The sequence below is a fragment of the Xenopus tropicalis genome, chromosome 5 (genome assembly GCF_000004195.4).
Source record: "Xenopus tropicalis strain Nigerian chromosome 5, UCB_Xtro_10.0, whole genome shotgun sequence".
NCBI classification, from domain to species: domain Eukaryota; kingdom Metazoa; phylum Chordata; class Amphibia; order Anura; family Pipidae; genus Xenopus; species Xenopus tropicalis.
Genome location: NC_030681.2, coordinates 19,745,038 through 19,760,951, shown reverse-complemented (window position 1 = coordinate 19,760,951; position 15,914 = coordinate 19,745,038). Strand labels below are relative to the sequence as shown.

General features: G+C 39.9%; 1 protein-coding gene across 2 annotated transcripts in view; it reads right to left on the bottom strand.

The window, feature by feature from the left end:
* Positions 1–323: 323 nt before the first annotated feature.
* prkce (protein kinase C epsilon) overlaps positions 324–15,914 on the bottom strand; it is a 201,824-nt gene continuing 186,233 nt past the window's right edge. Inside the window, exons 15-16 of one of the 2 annotated variants that reach the window (XM_012962692.3) lie at positions 15,576–15,722; positions 324–6,878 (exon numbers count right to left, since the gene is read on the bottom strand). In XM_012962692.3, coding sequence (XP_012818146.1) covers positions 6,732–6,878; positions 15,576–15,722 — 294 coding nt within the window. In that variant the 3' untranslated portion in view covers positions 324–6,731. The remainder of the gene's footprint in view (positions 6,879–15,575; positions 15,723–15,914) is intronic. The other variant, NM_001114252.1, reaches the window with a different exon arrangement.

Genomic DNA, 15,914 nt, shown 5'->3' with positions numbered 1-15,914 from the left:
TAATTATATCTTAGTTGGGATCAAGTACAGGTACTGTTTTATTATTACAGAGAAAAGGGAATCATTTAACCATGAAATAAACCCAATAGGGCTGTTCTGCCCCAATAAGGGGTAATTATATCTTAGTTGGGATCAAGTACAGGTACTGTTTTATTATTACAGAGAAAAAGGAAATCAGTTTTAAAATTCGGAATTATTTGATTAAAATGGAGTCTATGGGAGACAGACTTCTGAGCTTTCTGGATAATGGGTTCTCGGATAAGGGATCCCAAACCTGTATATGCATGAGAATACCGCAGAGAAAGAAGAAGCCTACCCAGAGAGACTGTTTGACATTGTTGTATTTATTAAGTTCTGACACAAGTACACATTCACATCCTCTGTAAGTACAGTACATTTGGCACAGTAATAAAGTTTACGGTGAAGTAAAACAAATGAATGACAATAGATTTAAAACACATCCATAGGAAATAAAAAGGTCCTGTACAATAAAAGCATCACAATACAAAAACGGAATACCTTTATATTTATATATTTATATATATAGCCAGAACTATTTGCACATAATTTAAAAGAGGTAATTTTCAGCTTTTTTTTTTCATCTTTAATCTGCCTTTTTTTTTAATGAAAGAATGAACTGGTTTTGCCATGCTGCGGGGTTCCTGATATAGAATGCTAAACACAGAGTTAAGACGCTAGTGATCATTCCACGGTTTTTGTCATTTTTTTTGTCTTTTTTTTTTTTTTTTTGGCAAATTGCACAAAATGAAAAAAAAATAAAAATAAATAAAATGGCAGAAGGCAAGTTGAAGAAGAGCAAGAAATGTAACAGGTCGTCCATTTTGTTTTTGTTACTGGCAGTAGGATGGGTCTCACACAGGTAACAGACAAGCTAATGTAAACGCGGCAATGATAGAGAATGGGTTTCCCCTTTACCGAAGCAACAACTGCCCATGCAAAGCATCGACGGAACATGTACGGTCCTTAGTAAGGAGCTTTAGATGTTGTTGAACTACAATTACAAGTACCCCCATGACAAACCCTAATCCAGGCCTACTCCCAACAATGCAGAAACATCATAGATTTGCCCAAAACCCTGGGGCGTTTACTAAGATTGGAGATAAATATCTCTGGTGATGTGGCCCATAGCAACCAATCAGCAATAAGATCTGAACAGTCACCTACAAATTAGAAATCAAAGAAAGACCTAATAGGTTGCTACAGGCAACATCACCGGTGAGACCATACCCCCAGTAAACTCTGCCCCTTTTGAGTCTATTATCTGGCCAAGTCTTTAACTGGAACCATAAACATGTAGGCCATGAAAACCTGCTACTGTCAATAGGATTCCACAAAGGTTGTAGTTCAACAGCAACTAAAGGGCCACACATTAGACTATACTTTAGCAGAACAAGGCAATACGAACATCTCATATGCTGAACCCGCTAGAAACACCTTGCTCACAGGAGCTAATAAGGTCTATGTCACATGGGGCCTTTACTCAGATGGCGGAGGCCATGCCAATGTGCTCCATTTAAACTGAAGTGAGCATTTTCAGGCTGAAGACAGGAGCAAACCCTAAATGTAACATCACCCCTTGGGGTGAACGAGCCCCTCCCCTTACTCCCAAATCCCATCACTCTGTAAATGCCTTATACAATCAGCAGGGTGCCACGCAGCTTTCTGAATTTAAAGCCTGTCTATCCATGGGGAAGGGCACTTGACTCTATCAAATCCGTTATTATATTGGTATCGTGGCTGAGAATGGTTACGACAAAGCCAGTAGTGGTACGTTTTCTTTTTTACAATTGAGATGATGCATTCATTACGATGTTTCTATGCTTGTATAGGATTCCACAAACCAGTCTCCTTTCTCCCAGCCCACAGATCTACTGTTGATAACTTATAAATAACTGTCTGCGTCAATTAGAAATCGCCTCCATCTAACGAACAACCAAGCCAACGCATTTCGCAAAATATTTCAAAATCATCGTTAAGAATATAATTACACCTGAGTTCATAAAAAAAAATGGAAACTTGAAGTCCTGCTTGAGTGTGAGCAGCCAGACATAAAACTGACAAAGATCCTTATCGCAACAGGCCAAAAAATGAGAGCTCCGTTGTCCCAAATCAACAGCAGCGCTAGCAGTTATGTAAGTGGGAGGTTCTCAGCCCTTCCCTAGAGTTTAAAACTATTGGGTTATGTAATAAAAGGCAATTAGTTTGTCCAGGAGCAGTAACCCATATTAACCAATCAGCAGGAAGCATTTACTGGTCACCTGTTTAAAAGCAAACATCTTATTGGTTGCTATGGGTTACTGCTCCTGGGCAAACTTAGTGCGTTTTATCACGTTTATTGGAGCTGTTCTCCATATCTGCGTATGTCTTACCTTCACTTACATGGAGTGGACAGTAAATATTGTAGCATTTAGTTGGGAAGTATGCTATATTATATATATTTTCAAAATTAGATGGAGCATTCTAGGGACTTTCTCAAGAAAAGGGAACCTTCCTCGGGGCTTTAAGGGATTAAAAGTTGACCAAATAAACCATTATTGGGTGAGCGCTCCATCTATTTTGAATTATTCAGGTTTGATTTCATTGTAGCTGACAGCCATTATATATGAGTGACATGGAGTGACTGTATATATCTTGATGCATTGAAATATAATGGCTCCATGGGAAGCACTTTATCAGTACATATAACCAAACATAGATGGAGCCAGACAACACTTTGTCTTGAGAAAGGACCTTAAAAATTGACTAAATTAACTTTTTTTAAAATTTTTTAGATGAGTTTCAGATGAGTGCTCCATCTGTTTTTGATTATTCATGGTTAATTTCATGGTTGCCCAGGGCCATTATACGTGAGTGGCATGGAGTGCACGGTTTATATCTCAATTCACTAATTAAACAGAATGAGGAGGAGTTCTCACATTTAGCTATGTTCTGCCTACACTGATCCTGTTACATAGGCGGAGCGCATCTGATAATAATATTAAAGTGGGTGGAGCTTGTTAATAAATATATATAATCAGACAGTGGGAATGAGTAATAGCAAGTGGTTTGTGCCATTGGCGAGGGGTTTCTCTTCAGCACTGCAAAATAATTTTTCACTAAAGGGAAGGTCAGTAGGACCTGTTATCGCATACAATAAATATCCATTTATACATATTTACTTTGTATTGAATAATAAGCCTTAAGCTTTCACGGATTTCCTATATTGCTTAATAACTGAATTTATCCTATGGCCACAACAGGTGCTGTTATGTTTGCTTAGGAACAAAAACATCCCACCCTACACCTGCCAACACAAACAATATGGCGTCTCCTACTCATGGATAAATACCTGTATCCAGACAAGGAATATTTGGTGCACAAACTCATTTTTTTCATATTATTAGGGGCAATTAATACAATTTATTAATTTTATATTTGTTTTAATGCAAATCGCAGCACGGCCAATTTGCCTCACTAATATATGGTGATGTTATCAGATGCAAAGACTAATGACTAAAAAAATAAATAAAAACACGGGGGAACTATATGACAGGAATAGTGGGAGGAGCCTGTTTCAATGCAAATGAAAAATGCAATGGGAAAGGGAGTGATTAACCCAAACCTCCCTAAATCTTATTGAACTACCACTCCCAGCACCCTTTGCTGTCAGTCATTGGGTGTCGGTGGGGACGCTGGGAGTTTGCAGTTCAACAACATAAGGAGGGGCCTCAGGTAACCAATCCCTGTATTTAGGACATAGGGATAGGTAGCTGCAGATGTAAAACAAAATGGCTTACAAGTACTCACTGTGCCAGCACTAGTGCCCAACCAGCCCATTGCCGACCCTTCCTGCTCTTTCCTATCGACCCAATGTACTATACAAGGTTCCTAAGTACAGCTTGATAGAAGCTTACATCTTTTAAAAGAAAATTCTCACAGAAACTTGAACCAATACACATACAGAGTATTGCACATTGACCTTAATATAATGTGTTTTTTTCTCCATGAACTAACGTTTTTTTTTTAATAACATGCAGCAGTTTGAAACCTTTATAATGATTTAGACTCCACAGGCCTTGCAGCAAACACTATTTACAAAAATCTCACCTGTACAAAAGGGAAACAAAAAACAAAATAATTCTTCTTTTCGTGCCACTTTGTTTTTTCAAGAAGCAGGTGATCCGGCCACGTGAGTTCCTTCACACGGATCTCATCAACTGCTCGCTCTTCAGTCCAGTAAAGTAGATCATCGACTGTAATACATGTACACACAGCGGGGTTCCCCCCGAACATGAACGTAACACTGTTTGCACATCTGTAGCGGGGCGCTTAACCTCAGCGGGGGCGTGCCTGATGCCCAGGTCACAGGTGCAAATTCATAGTCAAGGTATCTTTATTGGTTTTTCCCATGTCAGTTTGATCAAGACGACACTATTCTTGCTTATAGTTCATTGTTTTTAAATTATTGTATTTTTGCTTTATTCTGCATTAAAATATGTTGGGGGAACCTCCTAGATGAGATGCAGGTATTGTCAGCAGAGTTATTGCCAGTCAATAGTAGGGCATAGACATTCTTCAACTCTGCTATTCTCATTCTGAATCCTCACCTCATCATGGCCCAAGCCAGACTCCATTTTATTCCAAGCTCACTGGTTACAACCAATCAAAACAGTGGCATTTGGGTGAGACAACTTTATGCACCATGTCGGCTGGTTTAGGTTCAAGGCAGAGCAGAACCAACGGGGGAAATTAGTAAAAAAAAACACATCATAATACTTGTTAGATATTCATACTGATCATCTCAGGAATGTCCAGCCTGCAGCCCTCCAGCTGCAACTCCTAGAACACCACCAACAGCTCTAATACCCAATAGCCTATGAGCAAAACATAGCATAATAAACACAATAGTGTTATGAATGGTCCACCAACAGTGTGCAAACTACCCCACCTAGAAACACTGTCCAAAAGTTTCTACAAAGTCAGAGGTCTCCAAAATACTACACAATAATAAGGTCATAGCCTTTCAGGCCACCGGAGACCCAAAGGGAACCATGTACCAAAATACAAGTTGCTGTCAGCCAATTGCATTGCTTCATTCGCACACATGCATATAAATATTTGCAAATCTTAATAGAACTTAAGATAGATGTTTGATTAGGTTTGTACTGGATTTTAGCAGTCCAAGGGTTCCTGCTATGTACATAGAAGAGAACAGCTCAGCTGACCAATGGCTTCCCTGACCAAATTTGTGACTTCTTGATCTTAACATCCATCCTGCTTCTAAGACAAGAATAACTATTTTAGTTTATGTTGATTTTATGTAACAGTTTGTGGAGAGCAAATGATGCAACAGTCATTGTGAAAATATAGCCTGTCCATAGGTAAGTGTGGTGTTCAACTTCTGGAGAATGAGAGAAACTAAGAGCTATTCTTCTCTCCCAGGATGAACATGTGGCCGACATGTGATCGGGGTAAACTGGTTGAGTGAAATGTAATACTTGTAATGACAAATAGTGCTGATTGGCCCTGAAATAACAGGCAATGGCTCGCAGGCCTGAACATCCTACTCTTAAGATGCAGTCAGCTGGGTGTAGACATCTAGGTGTAAATAGCAGGAAACCCAATAACTTGTTTTGTTGGATGAATAAAATAACAGATTGTTGCTAATATCTATCCAAAAATAATGTCCAGAACTGAGTTAGAGAAGTCAGGGGGTGGTCCTGGCAATGCAGGAACTCTGGCACAACCAGCCCAAGGTGTTGTGTAATAACAGGTACACAATATAATCAGTCATTTCTATTTTATCTATGATTTTGTCCCCTCCAAGGTTGTAAAGGGCCAATTCCACCTCTGTCTTACCCTGATCCAAAGCCTCTGATGTTTGCACTGCTTAATTGCAACACACTATGGGCCGTTTGAGCTCAAAGTGGGTAATTTAAAGGATATATTGCTCTAGCAACCCATAGTGACCAATCAGCAGGTACCATGTACCAGTCACCTGTTTTAATCCAAACATCTGATTGGTTGCTATGGCTTACTAGACCTGGAATATCTATATATCATCTTCCATGACTTTAGAAATACTCTCAGATCTGGTCCTCTATATACATACATAGTGAATAACCCTTCACTTTGATCCTAGGGTACAGACCTATAGCAGTGGCTTAAGCAGAACCATGGAAATGATAGATAATAAATGTACATCTCTCAGCATATCCACTTGGAATAACATTAAATATGATGCCACACACCTGAACTACCCTAGCCCCACCCTGGCACAGCTGGACACGCCCATATCTCACCAAGGATCTGTCCCACTTTGGGCAAGCTAATTAGTTATAATTGTAAAACCTTCCTGTTCTCGTTAATGGTCGGTGTTCAGATATTCATTCTTTTGCCCCCAACCTTACTTTTGCTGTAAATTAAAAAAAAAACACTTAAAAATATTTCTTTTAAAAAAAAAAATCAGGTTTTCGAGTATACTGTGGTCACGGCAGTGTGTTACAGCTACAGTTTCTTAAACATAAAAAATAAACGGTTTGCATTGCTCTGTAAGAGAAATTAGGAGTGCCTTTGAGAAATAACAAAACAAAAAAAAAACACAGGCAATAAATAATAAACTCTTTACATGGGTGTAGGCTCATAGTAGAACAAGACCGTAAGAATCCAATAAATCTCAGTCTCAGGTTGACTCTCTAAAACTCCTGCTCGTAGGAGCAGCCACAGTCTCCTTAGGACAGCGGCTCCTCCCCAAAGTACGAGAAGCCTTTGAATTCTTCCTGATTGATCTGCTTTACTATGGCTTCATCCACCAGTGTTAGCACAGGTTCTTCTCGTGTGAAATCCTGATCAAAGTTGTTTACGTCACGCTTGGTTTTCTGGGAAAAATAAAAGTAAGAAAAAACATTAACAACGATAATGAAGATATTCCTACAAAAGACAGACATGTTGGGGGCATTCTCATTAAGGCAATTAACGGTTACCGTACTTTTTTTTTCCATATAGCCTATAAGCTAAACAGCAAGACAATACTATTAAGACCAGAACCTCAAGATAGACCCATTATTTTGCACGGCAGTCAACATGGAATTGCCACTGTATTTATATTGCCTTGTGTTCCTGGGGTATTATACATGGAATTGCCACTGTATTTATATTGCCTTGTGTTCCTGGGGTATTATACATGGAATTTCCACTGTATTTATATTGCCTTGTGTTCCTGGGGTATTATACATGGAATTTCCACTGTATTTATATTGCCTTGTGTTCCTGGGGTATTATACATGGATTTGGCACTGTATTTATATTGCCTTGTGTTCCTGGGGTATTCCTGGGGCACTGTATTTATCCTGAGTATTATATATATTTATATATATATACACACAAGTTCAAAGGGAACAGGCACACTCGTATAGTATAGTATAATTATGCCTGGGTGCAGTATTGAAAAAGTATCATAGCATGCAAAACAGAAATGCCGCACTCACAGGACTCAGTGGTGAAAAAAATTATATTTTTTATTGCAACGTCAATCTAACGTTTCGGCTGCCTCTGCAGCCTTTCTCAAAAGTGAGAAACGTTAGATTGACGTTGCAATAAAAAATATAATTTTTTTCACCACTAAGTCCTGTGAGTGCGGCATTTCTGTTTTGCATGCTATATATATATATATATATATATATATATATATATATATATATGTGTGTAAGCCTGCTATGTGTTCTGGGGGTATTATACATGAAACTACCATTTGTTCATTTATATTTTTCTAAGGCTATATCTGTAAAATGGGAAGTGGCTTATTGGGCGTATGTCTCCCAAAGTGGGTGTGGCATAACATTTGGTGTGGTGCGCAAAGTGCTCTGCCATTTTCATCACTGTCCCTGTATTTCTGAAAATCTGGTCACCTTAAGCCAAAGTGATTCACTAATAATTTTTTTATGCAAGGTTGGATTTAACAAATCAATAAAGGCTTATAACTGGATGTTTAGCAGTTGTTTCAAAGAACCTAATGATGGTGATTGATGTAGCCCATTCATGCACTACAACTACATGCACAAAACAATTGGAAGCATTTCATCAAAACTACCCAAAATGGCTGACATATACCTGCTTGTGTATAGCCAGGATACCACTTGGCATGGCCCATCTAATGAAGCTAACTTTAGTAAGTAACAGAGCAGAAAAAAAGTCAGGGTTTCTGGAGATGGGGTTAAACATGTGTTCAGACTAGGAGATCAATGTCAGAACCCCCATTTAATGTCCTGACTATTCTCCATGCAAACAGTGCATTGTTGAGGAGAAATCTTTAGCTGCCTCCATACTCAGTCTACACCAGGGATCCCCAACCATTTTTACCCCTGAGCCACATTCAAATTTAAAAAGAGTTGGGGAGCAACACAAACAAACATTTACCTGAGGGTATCAAATAAAGGCTGTGGTTAATGGTAGCCCCTATGTGGACTGGCAGCCTACAGGAGGTTCTGTTTGGCAGTACACCTGGTTTTTATGCAACCAAAACTTGCCTCCAAGCCAGGAATTCAACAATAAGCACCTGCTTTGAGGCCACTGGGAGCAACATCCAAGGGGTTGGGGAGCAATATGTTGCTCGCGAGCCACTGGTTGGGGATCACTGGGCTACACTGTTGACCATCATAGATAATTGGCAGCAATATTCCTGCCAGCAACAAGCAAAGGCCACTGTTGGAAACTTAGTAGATGACACACTAACGACTGTCTGGTCTTGTTGCAGTCAAGTGGGGCCTTCTATGTATTGTCAGCATTTCCCCCACTAGTTCAAGGCCAGAGTTAGGCACTCAAGGCTGCTGCCTGCATCTCAGGGGAAATATCTACATAAATGAAGTGGCCATCCAACGATTTAGCACAGAAGACATAGTAAATGAACGACAATGGCTTCAAAATATTCCTAGTCTAAATTTCAAAATGGAATAGTTACAGTATGGCAACATCTTAAAGGGAAGCATAATTATGGCATGTGGGGGGGCTTAATTCACAAATACTGGAGGGATATCTGACATCTCTGTTGTATAAGCAGTCGTCTCCCATACACTGACATAACAAGGCTGTTTGCAAAGAGCAGCCACTTTAATTAAGGAACCTTAGAACAATCTACTGTTTAAAATTACCCCAGAGCGTTATTATGTAATAGACTGAGTAGGCAAATCAGTGCCATATGCAAACACCCCAGGGATTATATTTGCTTTTGCGCCAGTAGGTGTGTTTGTGCAAATATGTACATGAATAGAGAATCAACTGAGATCTTCTCTTCATATACATTTCCTCATCCCATTCCTCTTCTTTTCATCCTATTTGCTTTTCTCTTCATCTGTTGTCCTTTTCTTTTCCCCAGTCTATTATTCTTCCTATCTTCCCCAATTTTCTTCTTCCCCCTCTCATTTTAAGTGCCCCTTGCCCATCTTTGCCTATATTTGCCTCCCTCTATCAGCCTTTCTCTCCATCTTAACCCATTCCTATCTGCCTTCCCCTTATTCTTTTCTCCTGCCCTCCCTCAGTCTTCTCTATCTGCTTATTTTAGCTCCTCCTTTTTGTTTCATCTGCCTTTCCTCCTCCGTCCTCTTATGTCATGTGCCTGTCTTCCCCATTTGTCTTTATTTATTTATACCCCACTTCTATACAAATACCTTTTTCTATTTATTCCCCCCCCCCCCTTTTTTTTATCCTATTTCTCTCCTTCACTCCTCTTCCTACTCCTTCCAGGCATTCTCCCCTCATAACATACTTTTTTGGGGTTCCCATATATTTTTTAATGAAGTCTTCCACTTTTCTTACTATCGCCTTGACTATTCCTTCCCTTCCATTTGTATTTATTTCCTCCCTCTTCTCTTTCCTTTTATTGATCTTCACCACCACTTGTACTGTAATGCACTGGGGCTAGGGTTGCCACCTCTGCCGGCTAAGAAAGCTGGGCATGGGTGACGTCATTGGGGGTGGGAGAAAGCAGGGCCATGGCATAATGTGGGCGGGGCTATGACTTGTCAATGTGACCGAGTCCTGCCCGGTATTCCTAATCAAAACCTAATCTCTGTAATAATAAAACAGTACCTGTACTTGATCCCAACTAAGATATAATTACCCCTTATTGGGGGCAGAACAGTCCTATTGGGTTTATTTAATGGTTAAATGATTCCCTTTTCTCTGTAATAATAAAACAGTACCTGTACTTGATCCCAACTAAGATATAATTACCCCTTATTGGGGGCAGAACAGCCCTATTGGGTTTATTTAATGGTTAAATGATTCCCTTTTCTCTGTAATAATAAAACAGTACCTGTACTTGATCCCAACTAAGATATAATTACCCCTTATTGGGGGCAGAACAGCCCTATTGGGTTTATTTAATGGTTAAATGATTCCCTTTTCTCTGTAATAATAAAACAGTACCTGTACTTGATCCCAACTAAGATATAATTACCCCTTATTGGGGGCAGAACAGCCCTATTGGGTTTATTTAATGGTTAAATGATTCCCTTTTCTCTGTAATAATAAAACAGTACCTGTACTTGATCCCAACTAAGATATAATTACCCCTTATTGGGGGCAGAACAATCCTATTGGGTTTACTCAATGTTTAAATGATTTTTAATTGACCTAGAGAAGGTGACCCAAACTGCGGAAAGACCCCTTACCTAGAAAACACCAGGCCCAGAGCATTCTGATAAAAATAGATTTCAGTTATTTCTGGAAGATGCTTTGTTCAGAAGTGTTCATATCAGAATGCCTGATCTCTAGCACCATGAGAAGATCTCTTAAAAATATCTGACCCATAATATTTTAAAACATAAACATTCGTAGAGGGAGGGGGGAGCTGTTTTTGACATATCTGTTAGAAAAGCCATTAGCCACCCTTGCAGGGAAAGAAAAGAATCCAAAAAATGTCTTTTACACACAACAGCTCAGAGTTGCCTTCTTCAGGCCTGACAGACTGACATGCCTGAAATCATCTACAATTAGTGCTAAAAATAATATAAATATACCGTTCTGACACATGCATAAGAGCTTGTGTGAATAGTTACATAAATAAGCCCCTGTCAGAGGAACTGGATAGACAAGAACCAAGAGCAACAACACATACAAGTGCGCAGACACAAGAATACACACACGGTGTTATGTACACTGAGCCCAAGTGTTAGGGTTTGTAAGTTATTCTTCTGCCTCTAAACTTATAGCAGACTAACAAGGGCCCAGCGCCGGTATCATTACACACACTGGTCATGGTGGAAAACAAATTCTGCAGTTTGCATGTTTGGCCCAAACTATTTAACTAATACTTCGCTTAGTAGAAAATTACCCGAAATGGTTCTGTTAGAAAGGAACTCAAGGCTAAAGGAGGGGGTAATTATCCTTTGTTGTACTTAAAACCACTTAAACAGTCCCAAGTTTGTAGAACCACTAAGCTCGTTGTTTGAACCGAGCAAATCCCAGGAATTATATAATGACAATCTCAAATCTCTTACACCAGGTTTGGCAAACGAAGGACTCCACCTGCCAGTTGCTGTCGGACTACAACTCCCACCACCCCGCTGACCTTCCAGCTCAAAGCAAATCCAATAGTTAAAGTGAAAAAACTCACATCAATGTTCAGTAGCATTTATTTTTTGTTGTTAATTTACCATTTTGGTTGTGCAGCCCCAGCAGCCATCAGTAGTTTGGATGGATGGATCAATGGCGAAGTATAATGAGTGATGAATATAAACATATAGGTATTAACCCTGTCCGCGCTCCTAGTAGATTTATATATATGTTAAACTATTAAATTATCAAATTTCGGTGACCACACCAAAAAAAAAAGCTGAATATAAACATATAGCCTCACAGACAATAGACAACTATTACACTGGCAACACATTATTTCATATTGGAAGCTGGATACAGGCTGAATGGGAAGCCGATTTATTGAAAAGCCACAAAGTTGGTCTTGTATAATAATCAGCCCATGTGTGGGGGTCTTTAAATAAGTCTCTATTTGCCTGGTAACCCTATCATTTCCATGGGGCCATCTGCTTACCCAGAACAAAATGGAGCTTTACTTTAACTAGAACAGGCCAGTTGATTGGATCAGTGCTATTTCACCATCCAGATAACTGGGGCCAGAATAGGTGTATTAATGTTTACACCAATGACTTTTACAGAGATAAGGAAACCCCAGCAGCAGGAACATTTCACCTGAGCACATACACTGAGGACATAATGAAAGGGTTACTGTGCCGTTCAAGATGTTTCAGTAACAGAATGACTTCCAAACCGAAACTAGGGTTTAAGTGTTCTGAAGTGCTGAACATTTATCTGGCTTAAAACATTAGAACTAAAGTTGCTGTTCTTAAAAAAAGCTAAATCTTACTTACTGGGACTGCCCAAGGCAAATCCATAATGGAGAAGGACCTTCCAGCCTTTGTAGATAACAAACTTTACTGTAGCAAGCAATGTATGTACATATGTATGTATGTATGTATAACTTTATAAAGCGCCACAAGGGTACTCAGCCCTGTACAATCTTACAATATACACAATTACACACAGGGAGGACAAGTGTTATAATAAATACAATAAATAAGTATAAATGCACAGGGAGTAAGTGCCATGAGGTATGAGACACAGTAGGAAGGAGGTCCCTGCCCCGTAGAGCTTACAATCTAAGTGGTTGGGTAACATACAGGCACAATTGGAAGATAAGAGTGCACAAGGTATGGGCATTTGCCCTTAAGTGCAGGACTGGGCAAAATAATGTTTTAGTGCTCCAGAAGGTACAGCTGAGCTTTATCTTAAAGAGAGTGGGTGAGTTTTCCCTACGGAGAGATTCAGGGATAGAGTTCCAATGCCAGGCAGCAGCCACAAGGGCAAACAAGGGTTTGAGCTGTATTAAAAGGGGCACAGATTTATAGAAAGGGGGGGCAATTTGTCACTTTACAGAGTGCTGGTAATGCCCCTCTGAAACAAATAAGAGAGCTTAAGATCTGGACCAACTAGCAGTTAGGCAGGTTATATATAGAAATAAAAGGTTGAACTTGATGGACATGTGTTTTTTTTTCAACCTAACTTACTATGTTTGCAATGGTCACATAAATCTGTGCCCGACCCCAATGCTAAGCTCACACTAAAGCCCTGGAAATGTAAAGTACTAAAGACACAAACTGGAAGCTCCAGAAAAGTGACATTGTCATTGCCTAGAAATGCACCGTCGCTGGCAAAACAAACCCAGGTAACTTGTCACATGATGCAAGGCTTTCTAATCCTCTTTGCAATTAATTCTTTAAACCCTTATAATGCACATAATCACAGTACCTGTGTTTAAACCTGCAAGGGGAACATCACTTACAGATTACACCATCTTTTCTTACAGATAGAAAGTGTCTCCCAAATGTTTGGAACAAAAATCATCAGTCCCATCTTGCAACTACAATAACATATCAATGAACCAACTCCTATAGTTAGCAGCCCTGGTTCTGATCGGATCCAACAAAAGGAACACTTGAGGTGCCACTTTACCTTTAAAATTGTCTTGGAAATATATTTCTCAATGCTCTCTATTTTCAGGGCTACAGTAGCCTTTTGTATGCAGCAGGAGTAACGTTCGGCTTGTATGTTTAGGTTGCTGTAGCCCTGAAAGCATAGCAATCTGGAAAATATCTAGGATAAAGCCCCATTGCTGATCTAAGGAGGTTGGGGAAAATGGAAAAGCTAGGGGTTTGATCCCATTTTCATTAGGGGTGCATCAAATGCAGTCTGACATCTATAAAGAACTAGGCAACTGAGAGAAATATGGTTTTAAGCCATATCCTTTTCGATTTCAAATGCACATATTAAGGTTGGACTTTGTTTGCTATTTGGGCAGGCATATCCAAAACGCTTAATTCAGCGTAATATCCCTATTTTCATGTAGCAAGACCAGGGATCCCCAACCTTTCTTACTCGTGAGCCACAGTGAAATATAAAAAGACTTGGAGAGCAACACAAGCACCATAAAAGTTCATGGAGGAGCCAAATAAGGGCTGTGATTGGCTATTAGGCAGCCTCTATGCACACTATCAGCTTACAGGGGGCTTTATTTGGTAGGAAATCTTGTTTTTATTCAACCAAAACTTGCCCCCAAGCCAGGAATTTAAAAATAACTCCCTGGTTTGGGGGCACTGAGAGCAACATCCAAGGGGTTGGGGAGCAACATGTTGCCCCCGAGCCACTGGTTGGGGATCACTGAGCTAGATGATGCTATATCATTTAGTAGAGCATTGCCTCAAGGAAAGGGCAATTAATCTGCTTGGGAAATTTCCATGAAATATATATATGTCAATATCATAATATGTCAAGTACATTTAGTGTTAGACTGGATGGTGGACTCAGAACGGCTCCTCGCCCAAAACCCTGGGCACATCATCCTGTCAGTCTGTCCAGTCGGACCTAAAGACCCATTTATTCCCACATAACAATTTTCTCTCTCCCAGGAAACTGAAAATATGTTTTCAATTGACCTGACCTCCCCCCCAATTGCCACAAGAGAGAATACGGGGGGGGGGGGGGGGGGGGGTTGGTGTTGTGCCATTGGGTGGTCCTCATATGACTGTGGCAGTGGGCATGGGGGGTGTGTGGGGGCCCCTGAGATGGCAGCCATGGTGGGCCCTGGACTCCCCATTCTCCCCCCCCATCATTATAACACAGACATGATAAGCTCTTTTGGGCAGGGCTCTCTACACCTCCTGTATCGGTTATTGATTGCTTTATATGTTACTCTGTATGTCCAATGTATGTAACCCACTTATTGTACAGCGCTGCGGAATATGTTGGCGCTTTATAAATACATGTTAATAATAATAACAATAATGATATATTATATGTAGCATCAGAAAGAAAGCAGGCTGATATGCTAGGCTGCACAAATGCACAAAACAAACTCACGGATCCATCATATGAACAGAACAATTGAAAACATATTTTCAGTTTCCTGGGAGAGAGAAAATTGTTATGTGGGAATAAATGGGTCTTTAGGCTCAGGGGACAGGTCCGACTGGACAGACTGACAGGATGATGTGCACTGCCCCAATCTTCACAGAAATCGGAAAATAACATTCCTGGTGCTGAACAGAACATCAGTGTTTTATTTTGGTTCTGTACCCAGGAATCCAGTATAGAAAAACACTGCCTCGTTTTGCAAAGACAAAGTGTGATTTAAATGATAAGATAATGTACCATATAGTGGCTAAAAGCAAAGCATTTTGTTGCCAAAATATGAAGTATTTGTGTCTTCCTGAAAATACTGAGTAATATTATGTACAGCAGTGTATGCATGGGAACTCTCCCTGTCTGGCCCAGGGGGTCTCTGGCAGTGACTGTACCTGCTTCCTTGTTCCCAAAAGCAACAGTGCTGTCTTGCTTTATGGCAGGGAATCCAGATTTCCATTCTCTGTTTATAAGGTATATATATTTCCCTGCAGGTTAATTATGTATTTTAACAATTCAGCTTTAATTATACTGTTGACCAAACACATTTTACAAGAGAATTCACATGAACTCAAAAGACTTTGATATCATTATTTTCTACTTACAATTCGTGGTTTGAAAGGAGGCTTGACTTTCCTTTGCTCCAGAAGTACCCAATCAATTTCTTTGAAAAACGGGTGTTGCTTGATGGCTTCCTCCAGTCCCTGCGCGGCCACGCACCCTAATCTCTTATTGGGATTCTTTGTCATAAACTGAGAAAAAGAAAACAATGAGAAACACTGGTCAGTGCAACTGTTGGCGGTTTTGTTTGGTTGTACATTGCTATTAACTTGTGTCTGCTGAACAGAATTTTATAGAACAACAAGCCGGCCCATCTTCTGATTCATAGTTTTGGTATAACCTGCTGGCAAATAGAGTTTACAAATCGTGTAAAGTGAAAGCAC